The sequence below is a fragment of the Glycine max genome, chromosome 14, assembly GCF_000004515.6.
Source record: "Glycine max cultivar Williams 82 chromosome 14, Glycine_max_v4.0, whole genome shotgun sequence".
Lineage (NCBI taxonomy): Eukaryota > Viridiplantae > Streptophyta > Magnoliopsida > Fabales > Fabaceae > Glycine > Glycine max.
In genome coordinates this window covers 23,824,481-23,849,459 of record NC_038250.2, presented here as the reverse complement: position 1 = coordinate 23,849,459, position 24,979 = coordinate 23,824,481, and the positions used below count along the sequence as shown (strand labels likewise).

Below are 24,979 nucleotides of genomic sequence, written 5' to 3'. Positions count from 1 at the left end.
AAAATCAGAATATTCAGAATCACCCTCAACAGAATGCTCAAAATGCACAAAATGACTAGGATGAACACTATGCCTAACAAATCTATGAAAGGTTCTATCATTTTCAGGATCAAAGGGTTGTAAATCACCTGGATTGCCCCTAGTCATGCACTATATGCAACAAATAATGTGTTTCTCAACAAGCGCCTAACAAGGGGATAAAACTACAACTATACTCAAACGATATCAAAATGAGTTGAAATTTTGTGAGGAACACCCTAAAATCATGAAAAGATAGCACAAAAAATTTCAAACAAAAATTCAAAGTCTAACTATGGAAACTGCCTAAGGAAAGTTTAGAAAAATAGAACAATAAAACTTGAAAAATAAAAAATAATAATAATAATAAAAACTTAGTAAACAGGAGATTTTGGCTAGTTAAAGACCTCAACCGAGCTTTGCTGGGTTGCCATAGTATGGAAAAAAAATTTCTACCCCAAATGCATATATAATAATAGTCGTTTTGATACACGGAGCAAAAGTTATGGTCGTTTTAAGTTTTGCTAAAAATAAGTTCTCAAAGTTATGACCAAGTGTTCCTGGTATTTTTCACACAAAATATGGGTCAAAAGAACCTACCACACAAAAATTCAACCAAAAATAACAACCCTAACTATAAAAAAAAATCGCCAATTAAATTGGCAATAGCCGTCGCTAATGTAATGTTGTGTGAACAGTAACACAGAATCAGTTTCTAATTCCGTCGCTAAGCAGTATTCATAGCAAAACATAAAACTAAAACAGGAAAAGCGTTGAACAAAGGGTACTACTAAATTGCAAAATAGAACATCAAATAAAACAAAACAACACACTAACACAATATACTAACACAACACGAACACACTAAACAAAAGAAGTAAACGTAAAACAACTAAACATAAAACATGAATCACTAGCTATTATGAACCTTTGGACCACTGCTCCCCGGCAACGGCGCCAAATTTGATCGAGGCCGTACCCGAATCAAATAAGCATTAAAATGTAGTAACTAGGAAGTGATCCTAGGTCGTTTCCCAGCGAGCAATGATACACCAATTGTTCATGACAGATAGTAGGAAAATAGTAACGAATGGGGGGGGGGGGGGTTGTTTGCTTTTGTAAATTAAACAGTGAGTAAAATTGAATTAGAAAATATCAAAATTAAAACATGTTGCTTCCCCTTGATTCACAAGCAAGTCTCTTATCCTAGTTTAGGAGAGTTTATCCTTATTCAGTTCAACCACTTAATCCAACCCTAAATTAAATTACTAAGTGAAATTTAACATAAGGCATTCATTATGTGATTAAGCAACACATACACCAATTACTCATAAACGATCATTAAGCATGAACGTAAATTAAGTGTAGAGACAATTAATCAAGCACTAAGCATGCATGAATTAATAGCAACAAATTCAGAGTAATTAGTGAAGAGGAAAAACTGAATAGAATTTAATAGTAATAATAGAACCTCAAAGAGAACTGGGCTTGATCCTCAAGAGAAAACAACGCTGGGGACTTAGCCTTCCATTAATCAATAGAGAATGAAATTATAGATTGAAGAACGAAAACTAAAAACTGGAATTGTAAAATGAAAAAGTGTCTAAAAGAAGAAGAGAAGCCTAACACTAAAAATGAAAAAAGGAGAAAAAGAAGAGAGAGAAGAAAGGGCCTAAACTAGAACCTTGGTGTTGTTATATAGTTTTTCCAGCCCCAAAGCTTACAAATCTGTTTTAAATCCAAGCCCATAATTAAAATCAAATCAAATCTAGATAAGATAACATCTAGATGAAATAATATCTAGATGATATCAAATCTAAATAATATCTAGATAAGATAAAGTCTAGATAAGATAAAATCTTGTAGAATAAAATAGTCTGCCCTCTTCAAGTCCAAGCCCAATTCTGGATTCAAGCTCAATGCTTCATTAATTCTTGAAATTAGATTAAAAACATCAAATTAGCTGAATGGGCCCAAATAATAAAACTGCCTAATTAATTTGACAATTAAGATTAATCAGTACTTAAAATGGTGCAAAAAGGGTTAAGAAATAGGAGAAAATAATGGCACATCAACCAGACATGAAAAGTCTATAAAAGCAAGACCTTGACTTGCATTTCAATAACTCTTACAATCTTTTTGAACTTCTTCTTCTTCTTCCTTTGCCCAAAAAGCTTTCTAAGTTTTCTGGTTTCCAAACCTTGTTCTTTCACAAAAAACAAAAATGTGCTATATCTTTTCATTCTCTTCTCCCTTTGCCAAAAAGAAATCGACAAGGACTAACCGCCTGAATTCTTTTTGTGTCTGTCTTCTCCCTTTTCCAAAAGAACAAAGGACTAATCGCCTGAATTCTTTTGTGTCTCCCTTCTCCCTTTTCAAAGAATTCAAAATGACACAGTCTGAGAATTCTTTTGATTCTTCCCTTTCCCTTAAACAAAAGATTTCTAAGGACTAACCGCCTGAGATATCTTTTGTTTCCCCTTCACAAAGATTCAAAGGCCTAACCGCCTGAGAACTTTCTCTTAACACATTGGAGGGTACATCCTTTGTGGTACAAGTAGAGGGTACATCTACTTGGGTTGTTGTAACTGAGAACAAGAGAGGGTACATCTCTTGTGGATCAGTTCAAGTGGAGGGTACATCCACTTGGTTGTTCAAAGAGAACAAGGGAGGGTACATCCCTTGTGGATCTTGGCTTGTAAAGGTTTTTACAAGGTTGAAAAGAAATCTCTAGGACCGCAGGTTGCTTGGGGACTGGATGTAGGCACGAGTTGTTGCCGAACCAGTATAAATTCTTGTGTTTGTCTTCTTCTTCCCTACACTCTTTAATTTCCGTTGTCCATTTTAATTATCACTTTTACTTTTGGTTAAGTTTATATTTTTGTCTTTACTTTCTTAACATTATAGTAAAAGCCTAATTGAATCTAGTAACATTAAGAAGGATAGATTTTTAATTAGTAAAGGTTCATTAATAATTAATTCAACCCCCCCTTCTTAATTATTCCGAGGCCACTTGATCCAACAAATGTGTCGTATATGAGGCCAAGCTATATGGTGGTAAGGGCTTCTGATGGTAGCCTCATGACGTGAGAGAAGAGATTGATCTCCCGATTCAAATTGGGCCACACACGTGCCAGATAACTTTCCAAGTAATGGACATAAGCCCCGCCTATATTTGGTTTTTAGGTTGCCCTTGGATCCATTCTATTGGGGTGGTCCCATCAACATTGCACCATAAATTGAAGTTTATAGTGAAGGGTCAGCTAGTTATAGTGTCGAGCAAAGAAGATATACAAGTGAGTTGTTCATCTTCTACGCCCTATGTGGAAGTTGAGGAAAAGTCACTGGAAACATCTTTGCAAGCAGTAGAAATTGTGAGCAATGCTTATGTGGAGTCTCCTTCGGTACAACCACGTTTATCTGGTGCCTCCTTAATGGTGGCTTGAGTTATGTTGAGAGATGGTTATGAGCCTGGAATGGGTTGGGGCCAGAACAGTGATTGCTTGACAAACTTGGTGGAGTTTGCTGAAAACTGTGGGAGGTTTGGTCTGGGTTACAAGTCTATGAATGCTGACAAAAGGAGGATTTCTTTGGAAAGGAAAGAAAGAAGCCTAGCCCGTTTACAAGGGTGGGGACCACAGGTTGAGAGGATCCCTATCTGTCGCATCAACGAGAGCTTTGTCAATGCGGGGTGGATGCATGAGGATCAAGTTGTTGTACTGGATGAAGAAACCAATCAAGATCAATCAAATTGGGTGTAGCCGTGTTCCCCGGGCTTTGAATTAAAGAATTGGCAGATCATGGGGCGACTCGAGATTTTTGTGTCAAAATCAATTTAATCAAGTAGTTTGAACCCTATTGTTGGGCCTAGGCTTTAGGGTCCGCTTCCCTTGTTGGCCATACTTTTTCTTTAAACATTCCAGCGACTATAAATATACAACCTTTTTTTTATATGTTCCCTCGCTCACTTTCTTCCATTTCATTTTTCTGCATATTTATTTTCGTTGTGATTAAATGATTTGACGCAGATCCAACAATGAAACTTGAGATGTCCCTAAAGATAAAGGAGGAAATGAAGAAGCAATTCGATGCAGGTTTATTGGCCATTGCCCGGTACCCAGAATGGGTTGCCAATATCGTGCCAGTCTCGAAAAAGGATGGGAAAGTGCGAATGTGCATGGACTATCGGGATCTAAATCGAGCCAGTCCAAAGGATAACTTTCCTTTACCGCACATCGACATTCTCGTAGATAACACGGCTAGTTTTGCCCTATTCTCTTTCATGGATGGGTTTTCAGGTTATAACCAGATAAGGATGGCACCCGAGGATATGGAAAAGACAACTTTCATTACTCTATGGGGAACCTTCTTGATGCAATCCTACCCCGCAAGGGCATTAGATAAAAGACTCCAAGTGGATTGGGCCAGAGATGCAAGAGAAGGCCCTAGGGTTCTCATGAGCCTTAGGGTAGATTTCGGGCCCATGGGCTAATTATGAGTCCACTTATCTTTGTACATATTAGATTAAGGCTTCATTTTTTTGGGCCTTGTACTTAGGGCTCCATAATGTAGGTAGGGTACCCTTGAAATGTAGGATTTTTCAGTCCTTGTATTTTAGGGCACCTAGACTAGTTTTTATATTAGGGGTAGTTTTGTAATTTCACATGCATTGAGTGAATATTTGATGTGTGTGTTGGTAAATAAATTTAATTGAATTGGGAGAAGCCCAATCCAATTATATTTTAGAGGGGGAGGTGAGCATTTGCTTGCTACACCCCATTGCCACATCATATAGTCACACTTTGTGCATGTCCTTCATGCTTTACATGCCTTATGACACTTAAGCACACTTAGTGGAGTGTAACGACCCGCCTCGTCGCTACGGTATCCACACTCTAATATTCGATAATTTCAATTTTTATAAAAAGAACTCAATTTTTTATTATGTAAATAGAAGTGATTTTGTCACAACATAAATTCATCCAACAACACGCCATTACTTAAGGGAATATGCATAATTACATAGATACAATAATTGGGTACATGTCATACACATAACGAAAATTAAATATGTTCATATATATAATTAAAATTCAAGTTTTACATCTTTAACTCAACAAAATAAAACTTAAAAACCAACTACGGGGGAGTTGATTACAAAACACAACTCTCTCCCAAAATAACGCCAACGTCATCACGTCGGCTCGGCGGCTCCTCACCAGAATCTTACTCCCTACACCCTGCCACTGTCATTCTGCTCCCACGAACAAGGTTCGTGATCATCACAGGTATCAACCACACGATACAAAATTGCAAGGGTGAGTTTATTATAAAAGAACCAATACCAATTCCAAATAACCACAATTAGCAAGGAACATAGGCAAACATGATAAGCATACACAACAATCATTACTCAACACTCATATCCAACAAATATTCATTATTCACATCCAACAATTACTCATCATCCATCCATGGACCCAATCAAGACTGCACAGAATAATGCATGCACCTGACTCAACACTCAAATGCAATGTGGTACGTACCAACAACAACCAAATCTCAGGAAATAGCCTAAGCGTGTCCACACAACACTCTCACTTAGGGAACTGTGTTGAGTTTGTCAAGACCACTCGGTTGTGCACATAACAGCCCCACTTCCATAGGTGATCAGCCTAGGAGCCCAAAGGTATTCCTTACCAGGTGACAGCCCCCTAGTACAAAGTACACTTGGCCACAATTACTCTATTTCCTGTGTCGTATGAGCTACGATCACGGCCAAAAGTAAGTGCCAAAGACCATGGACCAATTAAAGTGCCTAAGCATCCCCTCAGAAATGCTTAGATTCTCTAACCACGCTAGTTACCCACGTCTGGGCCATCCGACAAGGTCAGTGCACTCTACCCCCCATGACATACACTTCATACGACGTATGATCGTGGCCAAAAGCTAGTGCCAAAGACCCTGGAAGGTCAGTGCACAGTGCCCCCCGCGATCATACACAATATCCAACGTATGAACGTGGCCAAAAGCTAGCGCCAAAGACCCTGAAAGGTCAGTGCATAGTGCCCCCCACGAACATACACAACATGCACATGCCAATGCATTTCCAACATCAATCAACAAATCGTATTTCCATGTCATTCACAACATAAATATCATCTCATCTCAATGACGTTATCAACAACAACAACAACCTCATTTCATATTCACATATTCATCAATAATAACAATTCATGTTGACATGGTCTTTATTAACAACATCATCTCAAATCAATATCATCATAATTATCATTATCATCACATATCAATTAAAATCCTCAATAGCAACATCAACAACAATTCAAACAAACACAACAATATCATTTCCACACGCACGATCTTCAAACAACACATTTAAAACAACCAAAACAATATCATTCATCACAATACATATATATATATATATCGCATCCCATTAGTTAAAACGTAATTTTCTTTGAAGAAAAATCAGCATGCAACAGGGACAGGCAGATATCCTCATAGCTAGGTTCCCTGACCCTAACTATGGTGTTAAAACGGTAAATTTTATAATAAACTCCCCTTACCTATCGTGAGCTACCCCGCGGATTCCTCGTCGCGTCACTTGAAGATTCCTTTTTGTCCTTGCTCATCGATTCCACACAAGCCTCTACCATGCCAAAACGAAGGAGACTTAGTATGGATTTCAGAAAACAAAGCTAGTAACAGTGCTCTGGGTCAAACACCCACATCACTACATGAAAGAGCTGAGAGCATTTCAGGTTTTACAAAGGAACTTCATTTGGAAATTCCGACCACGCCAATGTGACCGGTGTTCAGTGTAGGTTACGAAAATAACATGATTTCATGAAAGGATAACGTTTACAAAGTCTCTTTCTCTAAGGTTTTTCAAAGGAAGCATAAGACATGCAATGGCGGTTCCAAAGTCAGAAAAGATGCAAATACAAGATGAAACTAACAAGAAACAAGCATAGAACCATGGTTACCTCGAAAGAAAATGAAAGGTCGGATTAGGGTTTCGTTCTCTACCGAAACCGCAAGCCAAGTTGGAAGATTCTGCTTCGGTTGAAGGGTTCCTCTCGGTGTGGGTTTTCAATGGAGAACAATGATGGTTTGTGGTGGCTAATGGTGGCTGTGGGTGATGGAGAAAGTTCTTGGAACTTTAGAAATGGCTTTGGAAGAAAGAAAGAAGAAGAAATGACGTTTTTCCTAAGCTACACGAAAGCAAAGGCTGAAATGCTTAAATAAGAGATGCTCTCAAGAACGGAAGCTTCTAGCACACTCCAGACATCTTCTCAAAGATCATAACGGTCCGATCATGGAAAAGTGTCTTGTGAAGTTGAAAACCAAATTTCGAGAAGATCCAACAGTTAACGAAGGCTGGGCAGCGTTTTTACCGAGGCAACTTCATGTAGCTTTCTCTAGAAGCATCATTAAGAGGCTTTTAGAACCCTCCAGATATCTTCTCAAAGATCCCAACGGTCGGATCATGGACAAGTGTCTTGTAAAGTTGCAGACCAAATTTCGAGAAGATCCAACGGTTAATGAAGGCTAGACAGCGTGTTAATGAAGGCTAGACAGCATTTTTACCGAGGCAGCTTCATGTAGCTTTCTCTAGAATCTTCATTAAGAGGCTTCCTCCAGAAGCTTCCTCGTGGTTTCTTTGAGAAGCTAGATCTATCCACACCCCTCTATTAACTAAATTAACTTCCTTAAAAATAATTACGGATGAAAATAACGCAACAAATAATCAAACATCAAACATAATTACTAATAATATATATATATATATATATATATATATATATATAGATATATATATATATATATATATATCAGGGTGTTACATGGAGAATCTTGGACTTGATCTTGGATTAGTGGGCTGAACCATAGCTAAAATTCACTAATCATATTAGTGAAATTTTGGCTCCAAAATTTGGCTCCACAAATTCAATTTCAAATTCAAGTAAAATTTGAATAGAAATTCAAATTTCCCTCCAATTTTGTGTGACACTTAGGCTATAAATAGAGGCCATGTGTGTGCATTTTTAAAACTTTGATCATTTGAAAATTAAACTTCAGATTTCAGAGCTCTCTTAGAGCACAAAATTTTGTGCTTTTCTCTCCCTCTCCCTTCATTCATCTCCTTCTTCCTCCAAGCTCTTATTCATGGCCTCATACGGTGGTGAGCTTCTTCTAGACTCATCTTCTCCTTGAAGTGGCATCTCCTCTCTCTCTTCCTTCTCCATTATGTTGTCATTCATCTTCCAAGAAGCAAAGGAATCCATTGATGAAAAATATCCTAGGCCTACAAGCTCCAATGGAGCTTACATCACTTCCGCTATAAGGTGATGTCGTTTGGGCTGAAGAATGCTGGGGCAACATACCAGCGGGCCATGGTAGCATTATTTCACGACATGATGCACAAGTAAATCGAGGTCTATGTAGATTACATGATCGAAATCAAAAATAAAGAAGGAACACCTAGTCAATTTGCGAAAATTGTTCGGGTAACTGCGAAAATACAGGTTGAGACTGAATCCCGCGAAGTGTACGTTTGGGGTAAAGTTCGGAAAGTTGCTTGGCTTTACTGTTAGCCAGAGAGGAATAGAAGTGGATCTGGACAAGGTGAAAGCGATCCTCGAGATGCCCTAGCCACGTACCAAGAAGTAAGTTTGGGGTTTCTTGAAGAGGTTGAACTACATCACAAGATTCATATCACAGTAAACTGCCACTTGCGAGCCTCTTTTTAGATTGTTGCGTAGGAATTAGTCTGTCAAATGGGATGATGATTGTCAAGTGGCATTTGAGAGAATTAAACGGTGACGAATCCTCTTGTGCTCGTGCCACCGATGCCTAGGAGACCACTTATTCTATACATGACAGTATTAGATGAGTCAATGGGATGTATGCTGGGACAACACGATGAATCCGGAAAAAGGGAATGAGCCATCTATTACTTGAGCAAGAAGTTCACTGTGGCGTCCCTAAATAATGGCTGGTTTAATAGTAATAATTTAAATATCAGAAACCATGGGAAATTTTTTTTTCTTATTTTTCTTTTTCTTTCTTTCTCTTTTTCACAGTAATTAAATTCAGAAGGAAAATTATCACTATAGAATCCTGAATGGCCAGTTCACAACTCTATTCGGAGTCATTTCTTTCTGATCACTCATAACCTCTAAACTATTTTGCTCTTTCAAAAAGGAAAATATACCAGCCATCATTTTAGGTCGTCACGTGAAAAATAATAAAATGCGGTCGATGAACTCTTTTCAATAAAATTCGTTAACACTTTCTTTTCAAATAACAAGATTAAACATAATTACATTCATCATCTAAAACTGTCCAAAATATGGGAGTTTGCAAAATACATAGTGACATCTAAAGCAAAGGTATCAACTGTGGTGGCTTCAGCCACATATATACAATCATCAAAATTTCTATACAATAGGTCTACCCACCCAAAAATCAAAAGAGTAAACCTAGTAGTCTGAACTAGATATACCCACCCACAAAAAGTATGTAAACCTAGTCTAAGGAGCCGTCTTCTATGATGAAGAGTCTCCACTATTCGCTGTCCCTCTAGGGCTGCTCTCTGCCGCAGAGTCTGCCTCAAATGCTGACATGATATCCTCTGGAGAATCCACATCAGGGAGTGGGTCCTCATCATCCTCTGGAAAGTCAAGAGCATCCACAACAGGCTCAGGAGGTAACTCCTCTAGGTCCTCCTTAGGGTCTTCTTCAGAGGATGACACCTCTATCACTTGAACTGGCTCCACTAGTCGATATGGAGTAGGTGTAGGTAGTATCCACTCCACAGTCCGCAAAAGAGTGCGTGCGGGTTCCTCTGGATGTACCAATGAAATAGCAGTGAGTCGAATCGTGCCACAGAATCGGCACCTCTCATTGCCTTTGAGGGTCTCCCAAACTCCCTCTAGGCACTCCATCACCACGCAATCATGGAATAATTGTGCTGCCATCGCGATCTACAAGAAATAAAAGAAAAGGGGTAGACTCTTTCACAAGAAATCTAACTATAGGTAACAATACAATGCGTCCCATAACCGCTGCATATAGTTAAAAGGTATGTCTCAAGGGTTTTCTTCTCTGGTAATCGATTACCAAAGTATGTAATCGATTACCAGTGCCCAAACTCGAGTTACACAGCTTCTGCACATGGAAACCTGCAATTTACAATGTGTAATCAATTACACATAACTGGTAATCGATTACCAGTGCCCTATTACTCTGTGTAATCGATTACACAGCATTGGTAATCGATTACCAGAGGCCACCTCAACATCATGTCTCCATTTCTAAGCCTTGTAATCGATTACACCCCTTGGTAATCGATTACCAGAGGCCATCTTAACTTCATGTCTCCATTTTTAAGCCTTGTAATCGATTACACACCCTTGGTAATCGATTACCAGAGGCCACCTTAACTTCCTGTCTCCATTTTTAAGCCTTGTAATAGATTACACACCCTTGGTAATTGATTACCAGAGGCCAAATTCCAGATACCCCTCAAGATTCATAGCTGGCCAGCCACCACACAAGCCTCCTTGCTTTGTGGTCTTTGTTCTTTTATTGGTTGACTGCCAGGAGCTCGCCTGTTTAGGTACGTCACAGGTTCTCACTGACTGACTATGCTCGGGTTGGGTTGGGATTGGTCAAGCTTGGTTTTGGGCAATAGCACCCCACCTGACGTCCCCAAGGTCTCCTGACCCCCGCGACATATCTCCAGGTACCACTCTGTGGTCAACATACAAAAGTAGGAAGACTGACTCTTCCACGCTTTCTCACTTCAAGCTTGTAGGATTATGGGGTACCCGTCATATGTGGTACTAGGTGGCGATCAGGCGATGGTGCAAATCAACTCTCCCTCATCCACAAATCAAACATGAACCCACCATCCCCAGTTTCCCACCTTCAACTGAGCTCACGTACTCCTACGTAGCCCTTATCCTCGTTCCTCTCAGCATCAGGTCCCCATCAACCCCTCCAAGCTTCCACAATATCCAAGCAACTCAATTCCAACTATCATGAACTACCCTAAACCAAGAAAATAGGGCAGAGGCAGAAAACTCTGCCCAAAACACATTCACATATTACAGCTTTCCTTACTCAAATACCCTTGTAACGTTCCCTTCGTTCCGATTCGTTAACCGTTGGATCGACTTGAAAATTTTACTGGAGGTTCCTAGTACATAAGTCTACATTTTGACCGTTGGGATTCGCTAGAAAATGTCCAGAACCCAATATGTACTACCTTTCCCATAACCAGCAATGCACAAGCATTTTTCTGCACATTTAGAAAATTCTGCTGCACAAATTTGACAGCTTTTTGCTGCACAATTTGGCAGATTTCGAAATCCATCTTACCCACATCCAATTTTTCTCAAATTGGATCCTACAAGTCCTAAATCATGTATAAATCATATTTAAACCAAAAGCAAGCTTCAAACCAAGGCAATTCAAAATCTAGGTATCTAAAACCCCTCAATCTGGTGGATTTTCAAGGTTTGAGAAGTGAAAATGAGAATGGGGTAATTTTGGAGTAAACTCTCATCTCAAACAAGTCTATAACATTAATTTAAACTTGCTCAAACTGGTTTTACGGCGAAAACTCCACCGATTCAAAATTTGACCTCTCAACACCCAATTTACCCTAGAAATGGCTCTTGCTTTCACCTTTGTCACTCATTTTTTCTCATTTGCTCTGTCCAAGCTTACCTACAAGTCCTAATTGACATTATAAACTAGAATCAACTCACTTTAGACTCCAATTTACACTAACTCCAAGTTTAGCTTCTCTAACCCTCAAAATCTCACACTTTTCTACCTACAACATTGTCATTCTCACATTTAACCCTAAGTTAACTTTCCCCTTCATCTCTACCAGTTTTCTATCAGCAATTTCAGCACACAAACATCACAAAGCATCATCATAAAACCCTAAAACAGAATGGGTAAATTTGGCTCACATCAAACATGTCAAGTTTAGCATGCTTTCAACAAATTCCTTCACAAATAACTACCATAAGGCATAAACCTAGTAGAACTACCTATCATATCTCCCAAAAACCCAATACCCACGAAATTCTTGTGAGAAAAAGTCTACCCAAACCTGAAATTCGAAGTCCCACAACGTAGAGTTGCGCTTCACGACTCCGAAAATGGCTTCCTTTTGCAATTTGGAGTAGAAATGGTGAGCAAAGTTTGGAGCTATAATGGAGGCTTCAATGGAGAGGAAGAAGAAGAGAAAAGCAGCGTGGGAGTGAGGAGAAGAGCTTCTGAATTTTTTTTGCTGAGTGAAGAGAGAGAGAACGTGGCTTTTTATTTTAAAAAGACTTCCTCTTTCCTTTTCCTAAAAGCTATGCCACATGTCTCCTTTTGAGTGGAGCAAAAAGGGTCCCACTTTTTCTCTTGATGTAACTCATACTCAGCCATAAGAAGAGAAAATTTTTGACCTTTTGAATGCTAAAATTCTGCCTCGGTTTGCGTGTCGCTTCTCTGGTTCCAGTCCCTCGCGTTTCTCTGCACCTGTCGGGGCCTGTTTTCGAAAGTAAGCAGTATATATATCAAAACGCTCAGAATGAAACCCTGAGCGTGGTTCAGAGGTTGGTTTTTGTTAAACTTTTTTGTTGCACGCAAAACGATAATTTTAGACTAATTAATTGAGAATTAACCTATACTGTCCAGTTATGGATTACTCTTCGTTAATTAGCCAAACCCGCGTATCTTTCCCCAATGTACATACTTCTACCAGGAGTATATATATATATATATATATATATATATATATATATATATATATATATATATATATATATATACGCTGAATAATACTTATATATATAATTATTCAAAATGTATCATTTACAAAATTCCAGGTAGAAATTTCCAGGATGTCACATTCACAACATGCGAGATGAACTACTCGTTACTAGAAAGGACATATTGTGCTTTGGCATGGGTAGCTCACCGTTTGAGGTAGTATATGTTGAATTACACTACTTGGTTGGTGTCCAAAATGGATCCTACCAAGTACATCTTCGGAAAGCCCACTTTTACTAGGAGAATAGCTCGGTGGCAGGTTCTATTGTCAGAATTTGATATTGTCTACGTCACTCAGAAGGTAATAAAAGGGAGCGCCTTAGCAGACTATCTAGCTCAACAACCCATAAACGATTATCAGCCTATGCATCCAAAATTCCCTGACGATGATATTATGGCCATTTTTTAGGAGGAGGTTGAAGATGAAGATAGAGATAAGTAGGTTGTGTGGTTTGATGGTGTATCTAATGCGCTAGGTCATGGAATTAGGGCAGTGTTGGTATTGTCAAACAAACAATGTTTGTCTTTCACGGCTGGGTTTTGTTTCGACTGTACAAACAATATGGAAGAGTACGAGGCATGCGCCCTAGGGATCCAAGCGGCGATCGACTTTAGGGTCAAGTTACTCAAAGTATATAGGGACTCGGCGTTGGTAATTCATCAGTTGAATGGTGAATGGGAGACCAGAGACCACAAGTTGGTGTCTTACTAGGCTTACGTCAGGGAATTGATGGAACTCTTTGATGCCATATCATTTCATCACATTCCTAGAGAGGAAAACCAGATGGTCGACGCCCTTTCCACTCTATCGTCCATGTTCCAAGTAAGCCCTCACGGAGATTTGTCGTGCATCGACATCAGATGTCATGTTGAGCCTGCACACTGCTATTTGGTAGAAGAAGAGGAGGAGGGTAAACTTTGGTACTTCGATATCAAATGATACATTAAGGACAAGGAATACCCACCTGAGGCCTCTAACAATGACAAAAGGATATTACGGAAGTTGGCAGCCAGTTTCCTCCTAAGCGGGAATGTCTTGTATAAAAGAAACCATGACATGGTGCTACTTTGATGTATGAATGCAAAAAAGGCTTAACAGATACTAGTGGAGGTGCATAAGGGATCCTTCGATACCCATGCCAATGGACACGTCATGGCCAAAAAGATTTTGAGGGCAGGATATTACTAGCTCACTATGGAGAATGATTGTTGTGTTCATGTAAGGAAATGCCATAAATGCCAGACCTTCGCTGATAATGTTAATGCTCTACCCGTACCATTAAACGTGTTGGCAACACCGTGGTCGTTCTCAATGTGGGGCACAGACGTGATTGGGGCAATCGAACCCAGGGCTTTGAATGGGCATCGCTTCATCTTAGTCGACATTGACTACTTCACCAAATGGGTGGAAGCAGCCTTATATCAAGAAGATCGTTCAGTAGATGATCGTATCATACAAGGATTGGCACGACATGCTACCCTTCGCATTGCATGGTTATCAGACTTCTGTATGCACATCTATTGGGGCAACCCCATTCTCTTTGGTGTATGGGATGGAAGTTATGCCCCCATTTGAGGTGGAGATTCCTTCTTTGAGAATCCTAGCGGAGTTGGGATTGGAAGAAGCAGAATGGGTCCAGGCACATTTTGACCAATTAAATCTTATTGAGGGAAAGAGATTGGCTGCCATGAGCCATAGGCGACTATACCAGAGTAGAGTGAAAAATGCATTTGACAAAAGAGTGCGCCCGTGTAAGTTCAATGAGGGGGACCTTGTTCTGAAGAAAGTATCGCAGGTTCAAAAGGATCACCGAGGGAAATGGGCCCCAAACTATGAAGGACCATTAGTGGTGAAGAAGGCTTTCTCAGGAGGAGCATTATTGCTCACGAATATGGATGATGAAGAGATGCCTTCCCCTGTGAATTTCAATGTTGTCAAGCGATATTATGCGTAATACTTGGGGCAATTCAAAGGCTCAATGTTTGGACCTCCTCAAGGACTCATTAGGATCTCCACGTCTTAGGCTATCCTTGGAAACAATAATCGCAATGTTAATAAATATGGATTAATGATTTGTATCTCACCCTCTAGTGTTTTGTCCATTGCACCTTTTTATTGTCGTTGAGCATGAATGTACACTCTCGTTTTTTGCTCACTCACATGACCAGCACTCCGAAGCCAATGGTCAGATTCACCCGATCAAAAGTTGCTTGTTCAACATGTTCAGTAGGGGTGCCGTAAGCGTTGAGTAAAATTGAACACAAAAATGAAAAAAAAAAATCACAACACTTGTTTAATTGTTGCATTTAAATGAATGTTTGATAATAAACATGCATGTGTCTACATCTTATCATCTAAGTATTTTGCAAAGGGGAGAATGAAGGATAATGAATGAAGAGTCATTTTGGTTTATGGTCGGTGCCACACCAAATGGAAAGGCGATATGAGCATATTATTTTAAACAATTACATGTTAATATTTTCTTTGTCAAAGGCATTGAAGTAGGTGCCAACAAGTGCTAACTCCATAATTAGATTTGCTCACAATCAAGGGAAAGAATTAGGAAGAATGAGATGGCAAAACCTCGACTACAACCACATATCCGGCTAAAGACATTAAAGAAGTGCTTCTAGGAGGCAACCAAGTATCTCTAAACTTTGCTCTTTAATTTCATGTTTATGCTTTCCGTTGCAAGTTAGGCTTGCTCTTTCTCTTGAATTATCTTTTAAATTTGCCTAGAATTTATACATAATTATAAGGCTTAGAAGGGAAATATATATATATATATATATATATATATATATATATATGACACAAAAATATAAAAAAAATAATTAACTCGTCTGGGCAAGTGTATGCTGACGAAAAAATAAAAGCAAGGGGTAAGGGGGATGAAATCAAATTTCACCCTGTTTTCCCCAAAATCACAAAAGCTTCATCACTCACCCACGAGGCTCCATCATTTGCAGCAACTTCAAGCCCTTTTGTGCATTCCTTTCATCCCATTCAAGTAAGTATCACATCTCCATCTAATTTTACTTTTTCCTTGTGATATTTGGTGTTTTGGTTGTTGCTTTCTTTGCAATGGTTATGAAATGAATTATATATGAACCAATGATCAAATGCTCAATTTGATGGCTGTACTGGATGGCTCTAGGCCTATCCTTGGTTCTTTTACGAATTTGCATGTCATGTTTGCTCTTTATCCCTCATTTTTGCATGCTTCACCATGTTCACACCAAGTGTTTGATGAAATGCCATAAGGCATAGACTATGTTCTCTTTTAAGTTTTGAAATGTTGAACATGTTTAGTCACTTAGCTAGGTATGATGTCAACTCAAATTGATAATTTACATAGGGCTATGGATTGAATTGAGAAAATCATTTGAGTTGTTGATAGGCAAGTAACTTGTTAGGTTTAAATCACCATCATTTATTGTTAAATTTGAAGCAAATAGGCAGATTAAATTTGTGTTTAATGTTGTTTTGGATTCATGCTAAGGCTATTCTAGAGTGATTTTATGCACAAATTAGCTTCTTGATTGCTAAAAATAAATGTACGGATATATATATATATATATATATATATATATATATATATATATATATATAGACACACACACACACACACACACACACATACACATATGTGTGTGTGAAAAAAAAAGAGGAGAAAAAGAGAAAAATTTCAATGACTAGCTATGAAAAATAAAATTTGGCTAAGATACTAGTGTCTTTTGCCTTTGTTTCTTGTTGTCGTATATGGCTTCAAAGAAGTTTTCTGCTAAGAGAGCTAGGAAGGCCATTGCAGGGGAAGGATCCAATGTATCCCTGCAAGCAGAAATTGAGTTTGATGGGCACCACTTCTGAAGCGAGGAGCATCAGCACTGCTTTGAGGTGATTAAGGATTGGTCTTTCCTCAAAGAAAGATGGGTCCAGCTAGCAAAGGGAGAATATGCGAAATTCCAAGCCAAAGTTGCCAGGAGGCGTTGGACACAGCTGACTCAGCCTTTGGTGAAATATGATCCGGAAGTAGTCATGGAGTTTTACGCAAACCCCTGGCTCACTGTTGAAGGGGTCATGGACAAGCGCTCCTGGGTGCGGGGCCAATGAATCCTATATGACACAGATGCCATCAACCAATTCTTGGGGCATCCATTATTCTTAAAAGAGGGACAATGATGTGAATACGCTAAAAGAAGAAGCCAATTCTCAAGTTTTGATGAAGAGGCCACAGGTCAACTACTTTGCTCCCCAGGACATGATTTTGCACGGAGCGTAGCAGGGAGGCGAGTGCGGATCATACGCACTAGCATGACCACTCTGACTCAGATCTGGATGACACTCCTTCTTAGTAACATCCTTCCCAGTGACCATAACTTTGATCTCCCGCTACCTAAAGGTCAGTTGGTATACAACATCATGACCAGATCAGTGTTCATGTGGCGCAGCTTATCTCGGATTCCATCCACTAGTTTGTAAGTATTGCACCTCTGAGACACCCAGCGGACCCAGAGAAGTTCAACAGGGCACTAGGATTTCTGACATTGATCACGGGTCTCTGCCAATTCTATGGGATACCGATCGTGCCGACAATGCTTATCTAGCCTCCCATTAACATGCCTTTCATTGAGAAATATTGCATTCCAAGGCAGGCACAACAGTTGAGGCAAGACCAGCAGCAGTAGTTGGCCGCAGATGTGTTGCAGATGCACCACAGCCACCTCCACATCAGCCACCATCTCTAAAGTCCATCTCAGCTCACATGCAGAGGATGGAGCTCCAGATGCACGCATACATGCAGCATGTGGCTGACCAGCAGACAGCCAATCATAGGGGCCAGATGCAGCTGAATGATAGCTTCTATCAGTATACACTACACCAGCATTGCCAGGACCCTAACCATTATCCGTGGCTTACTCCCGAGAAGCTCAAAGCCATTGTCGCATGGCCCGGGGATAGGCCCAATTTTCAGGAGAATGCACGTCCTACGGGAGCTCAAGGAGCTGCCCAAGAGGACGAAGATGGAGCTGAGGAGGACGAAGACATGGAAGATTTGCTTGATTTCTTCATTGGAGGAGACTGAACTCCCTGACCGTGATCTTCTAAATTTGTGAACTTGTCTTTATCTTATTTATTGTTTTTAGTATTTTGTTATGTTATTTTGTTGTGGTGATTGTTGAAAAAAAAGAGGGAAAAACTTACGTATGGATTTTTTTTTTCGCGCGCACTTTGATTTTTTATGTGTAGTCTCGGATTATAACTTTGTACAGGATTCAAACCTTTTTTCTAAAACTAACATGCTTTTAAAAGGGACAACCACCAGTACTCCTCGGAAATTTTATAGATCAAAACACAACAAAAGGTTTTTTTGAAAAAGGAAAAAGAATGTGTATCTTGAGGATGAAAATAATGAAGGACTCTCCCAAATACCAAAATGGACTTGGATGTTTTCAAATGGACTTGATAAAAGAACAATTGTTGAAACATTGATTTAATCTGAATATGGAAACATGCCCTAAGCTTTAGTGATTGTGTGGACCACAAACTTTATATTGAGTGTCCACATGGATATGTTCTACGATTGGTTTTGCATGAATTTCTAATTGTCATAATATATGATTCATGGAAGTGATCTGGGCATTCTTTCTTTCTAAGCCATTGGCCAAACAGTCGTTCCAATATACATTATTTTTTCCATTTGCAAGCCCTTTGAGCCAGACACTTGATTCTTTATTAGAACCCTAACCTAGGGTGAAAGTTTCCCACCTTACCCTAGGATAGGAGAGTAGGGGTGTTTTCAAGGGAGATATCTATCATTTTTTTGGCAAGTTATGGATTTTTGAAGGAAGTTAAATATTCATCAAAAAGAAAAAAAAAAGGAAAGAAAAAAATCAATCAAAAATGGGAAAGAGCAAAAGGCAAATGGAAAGGAAAAAATGAATTCTTTGGAATAAACAAGTATCTGAACCATGTACGAAGTTGTTACAAGGAGTAAAAAGAAAGAGAAATAACAACTTGGACAAAACATGAGGGGATAGGAAATGGTTGCCCATTTAAGTTGCTAGCCAAATCTTTATGCCCACTCTCCTATTCACACCAAAAAAAAAAGATAGACCAAAGCAATCGAAGCCAAAATTTCTTGCGAGTCTAACCTTAAAAAGACCTATTGATCCATGATGATTATGCACATTATCCTTGATTTGATGGGAAATGACTTGCAAAATCGATTTAGGACATATCTGTGATTTGAAATTGAGATGAAACACGTGCCTGTGTAAAGTTGTATACACCTTTGAATGGTTTTCCTCTATTTGATTGAATCCAGTGTTTCTTCTAATGCTTTTTTAGAAACAAAATGCAAAATTCCTTAATCTCATTTTGGGGTATGAGAAACTCTATCTTTGTGCTTTCATTCCTCATTCGTCGCATTATTTCTGAAAAATAATGTGTGTGGTTCTGATCGGTTTGGGGTTTCATTTCTTTACCAAGCATGTTCGCATTTTAGTGAAAGATTTCAAGACTTCAATGTATTTAGTCTTTCACATTTACAAAGACTTCAATGTCTTTAGTCTTTTGTATTTACCAAGACTTCAATGTCTTTGGTCCTTTACATTTACAAGACTTTAATGTCTTCAGTCTTTACATTTAAAAAACTTCAATGTCTTCAGTCTTTACATTTACAAGACTTCAATGTCTTATGTCTTTTACATTTCAAAGACTTCAATGTCTTCAGTCTTTTACGTTTCAAAGACTTCAATGTCTTCTATCTTTACATTTACAAGACTTCAATATCTTCAGTCTTTACATTTACAAGACTTCAATATCTTCAGTCTTTACATTTACAAGACTTCAATGTCTTTTGTCTTTTACATTTCAAAGACTTGAATGTCTTCTGTCTTTTACGTTTCAAAGACTTTTATGTCTCCAATCTTTTACATTTCAAAGACTTCAATGTCTTTTGTCTTTTATGTTTCAAAGACTTCAATGTCTTCAGTCTTTTACATTTCAAATGTTGGATCAAGTGGCCTCGAAATAATTAAGAAGGGGGGGGGTTGAATTAATTATTAATGTGTGTTTAATTAAAATTTATCCTTCTTAATATTACTAGATTCAATTAGGTTTTACTACTAAGTTATGAGAAAGTAAAGAACAAAAACCATAACTTAGACAACAGTGAAGCGGAAATAAAAAGTACACAGCGGAAAAGTAAAAAGTGCAGGGAAGAAGAAAGCAGACACAAGATTTATACTGGTTCGGTCACAACCCGTGCCTACGTCCAGTCCCCAAGCAACCCACGGTTCTTGAGATTTCTAATAACCTTGTAAAATCCTTTACAAGCAAAGATCCACAAAGGATGTACCCTCCTTTGTTCTCTTTGAACAACCAAGTAGATGTACCCTCTACTTGAAGCAAACCACAAAGGATGTACCCTCCCTTGTGTTCACTATTACAACCAAGAAGCTACCCGCTTCTTACATAGAATTCTCATACTGTTAGTTCTTTGAATTCAGTGTTTGGGCAAAGAATTCTCATATGGTTAGTTCTTTGAATTCATTGTTTGGGGAATCAAAAGAATTCTCAGACGGTTAGTTCTTTGAATTCTTTTGGCAAGAGGGAGAAGGAATGAATCAAAAGAATTCTCAGACGGTTAGTTCTTTGAATTCTTTTGGCAAGAGGAAGAAGGAATGAAGAAGAAGAATAGCACAAGTTTTTGACCAATGAACTTTTATTGACAAAGAAAGTATTGAACAAAAACTCTTAGAAAGATGTTGAGAATAATTGAATGAAAATCAGTTTTTTTGAATGAAAGGAATCTGAAAGTTCTCTACTAAAATTCATGCCATGGTCACATATTTATAGCCATTTGATGGCTCTTGAAAAACCAAGTTAAAAGTTGTGACTCTTGGCAATTTCTTCAAAACTAGTCACTTTAAAAGTTGTGACTCTTTTTGAAAACTAGCCACTTTAAAAGTTATGACTCTTTTAGAAAATCTTCAGAAACTAGTCACTTTAAGAATTGTGACTTTTGGTAATTTAATTTTCAAAATAAGTTACAGTATAATCGATTACACATCAACAGATGTGACTCTTCATGTTTAAATTTAAAAATCAAAATGTTTAGAAACACTGGTAATCGATTACATATATTGTGTAATCGATTACACAAGTTTGAAATTTTTTTATCACAAGTTGTGACTCTTGAAATTTCAAATCCAACATTTAAAAACATTGGTAATTGATTACATGCTCATGGTGATCGATTACTGCTTTGTAAATCAGTTTAAAAAGAATGTTGGCTACTGGTAATTGATTACTGCCTTCAGGTAATCGATTATCGGAGAGTAAAACTATTGGTAAAAGATTTTTCTTTGAAAAATTCTTTTGGACAAATTGTGCTATTCAATATTTTGAAAAACTCTTTTAATACTTATCTTAATTGAGTCTTCTCTTGATTCTTTACCTGAATCTTGATTCTTGATTGAACGACTCTTTGATTCTTGAAAATTGCTTGGCTCTTGATTCTTGACTTGAGTCTTTGGCATCATCAAAATAAACTTGGAAAGCATTGCTTCCACATCAAAGACTTCAATGTCTTCAGTCTTTTACATGTATCAAGACTTCAATGTCTTCAGTCTTTTACATTTTACCAATACTTTAACATCTTCAGTCTTTTACATTGACCAAGACTTCAATGTCTTTAGTCTTTTACATTTTTACAAGACTTCAATGTCTTCAGTCTTTTACATTTACGAAGAGCAAGATTGCTCAAATAAAATTAGTGTCCTTATCTATACTTACCTTTTCATTTTCAATAAAAGATAAGTAAAAAGGGGCAACTGTCAGACCCTAATTTCGTCTGGGGACTATCATTCACTGATATTGTGATTCTCGCTAATCGAATTAGGGTGTTCGACACCAATTACCGCACGAAGCTAGGGATCACTCAATGTTTTGATCAAGAATACAAAAGGATACCAAAGAAGGGGGCAAAAGGGTCTTTTATGGATTTTCCTAGACCCTAGCTCACCCAGGCTAGCATCTAGCTTGCCTGGGCCATGAAATGGCTTCATGGCTAAGCAATCAGCTCGCCTGGGTGAGCTCATTACTTCAGGGTTAAGGTTGAGCTCACCTGGGTGATCTTCAACCGCCCCAACATGCATTTTTCTCTATAAATAGCCATAATAGGGGGGTTTTAAGGGGTTAGAAGGTTCATCACTTGAGGAAATTGAGAGAATTGAGAGAGAAGAAGAAGAAAGAGAGAAAGAAGAAGAAGAAAGAAGAGGAAACAAAGTCAAGGCACTACCAAATTGAGACCGTGATCATTCCCTATGTCGTTTCTTGTTTTTTGTTCTTCATGTGACAGTCGGTTAGTTTTATTTTTAAGGATTGAATGTGATCTATGTACCTTAGGGGTCTCCCTTGTTATTATGTGCACACTCATCTTCTCCATCTATCATTGGTAATCTCATTTTTTTTTGTAAAGTTTAATCTTAACAGATCACTAGTGCTGTAAAGTTGTTTTTTTTTAAAAGAAATTGAAAGTTAATAAACAAAACCAAATTAAAACCAACTCATAACTGAATTCCTCTCCATCAAAAAGTAACTTAAGGTCGTTTCAAGGTCCAACGCCTTAACGACCTTTTTCATTTGTTAATAAAAATGAATCTATCAAAAGCATAAAACCAACTCAACACACAAACTTTCATACTTTTAAAGAACTACGTAGGTCTGAATTCCTCATCGCACCTAAGGATACGTAGGAGCAAGGGCACCCCCTTTGTAGACCCCAAAAATAAAAAAATATAAAAAGGGAAAATATGTAATTCTGAAGTCATATTTTGCACACTCGATTAAAGGCTACTGTCCCTTGAGAAGGGGGGGGGTGTGGGGTGCTAATACCTTCCCTATGCGTTAAAAACTCTCGAACCCTTATTTTAAAAATTCACAGACCCTTTCTTTTTGGTTTTTCTAAAGTTTTCCTAGAATAAACGTTGGTGGTGACTCCCACGCGTTTTCCTTCTTGGAAGATGCATTCTTTCTTTTCGCTTTTCGCACGCCTGTCGTAGGGTTGATTGTGACACACAACATCATCTATATGTTTTGGCTTGATCTCTGAAAGTAAAGTTGTATGCTTAAGAGAGTTCCTTGTCTGGACTTTGTCCTTAGGATCACCAATTATCTGGGACTCTAAATGATGTTTCCTCAGCAAGCATTCAGTTAGTTCTCTAACTTCTTTAGGTTGATTGTCCACTGGTGAGTTGGACACATGTTTGTTTTGACCAGACAAAGCATCAAATTTCACGATATAAATTTGTTTTGTTAATAATAGGCAATGTTTACTACTTCAACCCAGAAGAGTTTCAGACTTGAGTGATCGTTAAGCATTGTTCTTTCCATTTCTTGAAGATATCTATTTTTCCTTTCAGCAACTCCATTCTATTATGGTGTTCTTGGAGTGGGAAAATTACGGTGAATACGATTCTCTTCACGGAATTTTTGAGAAAGATCATTTTCAAACTCTCCCCCATGATCACTTCTGATTGAAGAGATTCAAATTCCTTTTTCATTTTGAATCTTTTTACAGAATTTATAAAAGGTGTCAAAAGACTGTGGATTAGGAACCTGACCCATGTTCATCTGGTGTAATCGTCAATTATGACCAGACCGTATCCACATCTAGAGAGGGATGCAGTCCTAGTTGGTCCAAACTTTCCTAAGATAGTCATCTTGATATGAAAGCTTTGGAAGTCCTCTTATGAGACTATGTTTTTGAAGCTTTGAGATTAACCTCAAGCAAGCATGATCAAGCTTCTTATGCCATACCCAGTGATGCTTTCTGACTAAGAGTAAGCATTACACCTTTTGACTTGAGAGATCACAAATTTTAATCTTATAGAGATTTCATCATCTCTTAGCAGAGAAGAGTGAAGAGTTGTTTTTGTTATAGACAATACATATATCCTTGCTAAAGGTAATATTGTCTCCACTGTCACATGATTAACTTATGCTCAACATATTATGCTTCAACCCTTTAACAAGTAAAATATTATCTATAAGAGGGTAGGGAGGAATACATACTTTACCTACACCAGTTATCAGACCTTTCTTATTCCCTCAGAAAGTGACCATCCCACCAAACATAGGGCTTAAGGATTGGAACATAGACTTTTCGCCTGTCATATGTTGTGAGCAACCATTGTCCAAGGACAATGACTGGTGTTTCTTTCCTACTATCAAGGAGATATGTAATAGGAATTTTTTGGCTTTTAGGTACCCAAATATTTTTAGGTCCTCTTTTCGGGTTAGCATGTAGGTGTCTGGTAAGCACTGGATGGACCCCTTGATGGGTTGCCCTTTTCAGGGAGGTCCTTGCACTTATGAGTTTCATGACCCACTTTTCCATAGATATAACAAACGGTGACTTCTTCACCATGTACAATCTTTTTGCCTTTGAAACCATGACCATATTTGTCTTTGAGCCTCACTTGGCATTCTTGACTAGAGTGGAGCCGTATCTATGGTTGGTGAGAGCACCATGTCCGATACCAACATGAGACCACTAAGGCCTAGGAGGCTTAGTGGTAGTGTTGGGCCTAAGACAAGAATTGTGTGAGAGTATAATTGCATAATAGGATGTCATAAGTGATGTATGCTAGAATACCACATGTGGTGGTTGTTTAGGTCATGTGTGAGAGTTAACACCCATGTTTATGGCTTCTAAAGGGATAAAGTACTCACTCCCTTGTTACCATTTTCAGAATCTGATGTCGAGCATGCCACCAGACCCCTAGTTCTTCATTGATGCCATCGAGACGTGTTGGGAGCATGATGATATGCTTCATGTGGATCGTTTAAATGGTTTTCTCTGTTGTTGTAGTGTGTTGGGGGATGCACTAGATTATAGGTCCCATATAGTTGATTTCTACGTTTGGTGGACCCAAAATAGAGTTATTGAAATAAAAAATAGAGTTATTGAAAAACTTTTGCTTCCAAGGATCATACCCCAAATTTTTTGTTTAAAACCAATATTGAATCAATCATTCATAAACAATATCCTTTTACTAAGGCACTTCAAAAATAAACTATATTTAA

General features: G+C 38.3%; 1 protein-coding gene across 1 annotated transcript; it reads left to right on the top strand.

Annotated features, from left to right (window-relative positions):
- The first annotated feature begins 4,054 nt into the window (after positions 1 to 4,054).
- Positions 4,055 to 8,694, top strand: LOC112999343 (uncharacterized). Its single transcript, XM_026125395.1, has 2 exons — positions 4,055 to 4,308; positions 8,568 to 8,694. Exons 1-2 carry the CDS (start codon positions 4,055 to 4,057, stop codon positions 8,692 to 8,694), a joined length of 381 nt encoding a protein of 126 aa, XP_025981180.1.
- Positions 8,695 to 24,979: the final 16,285 nt, after the last annotated feature.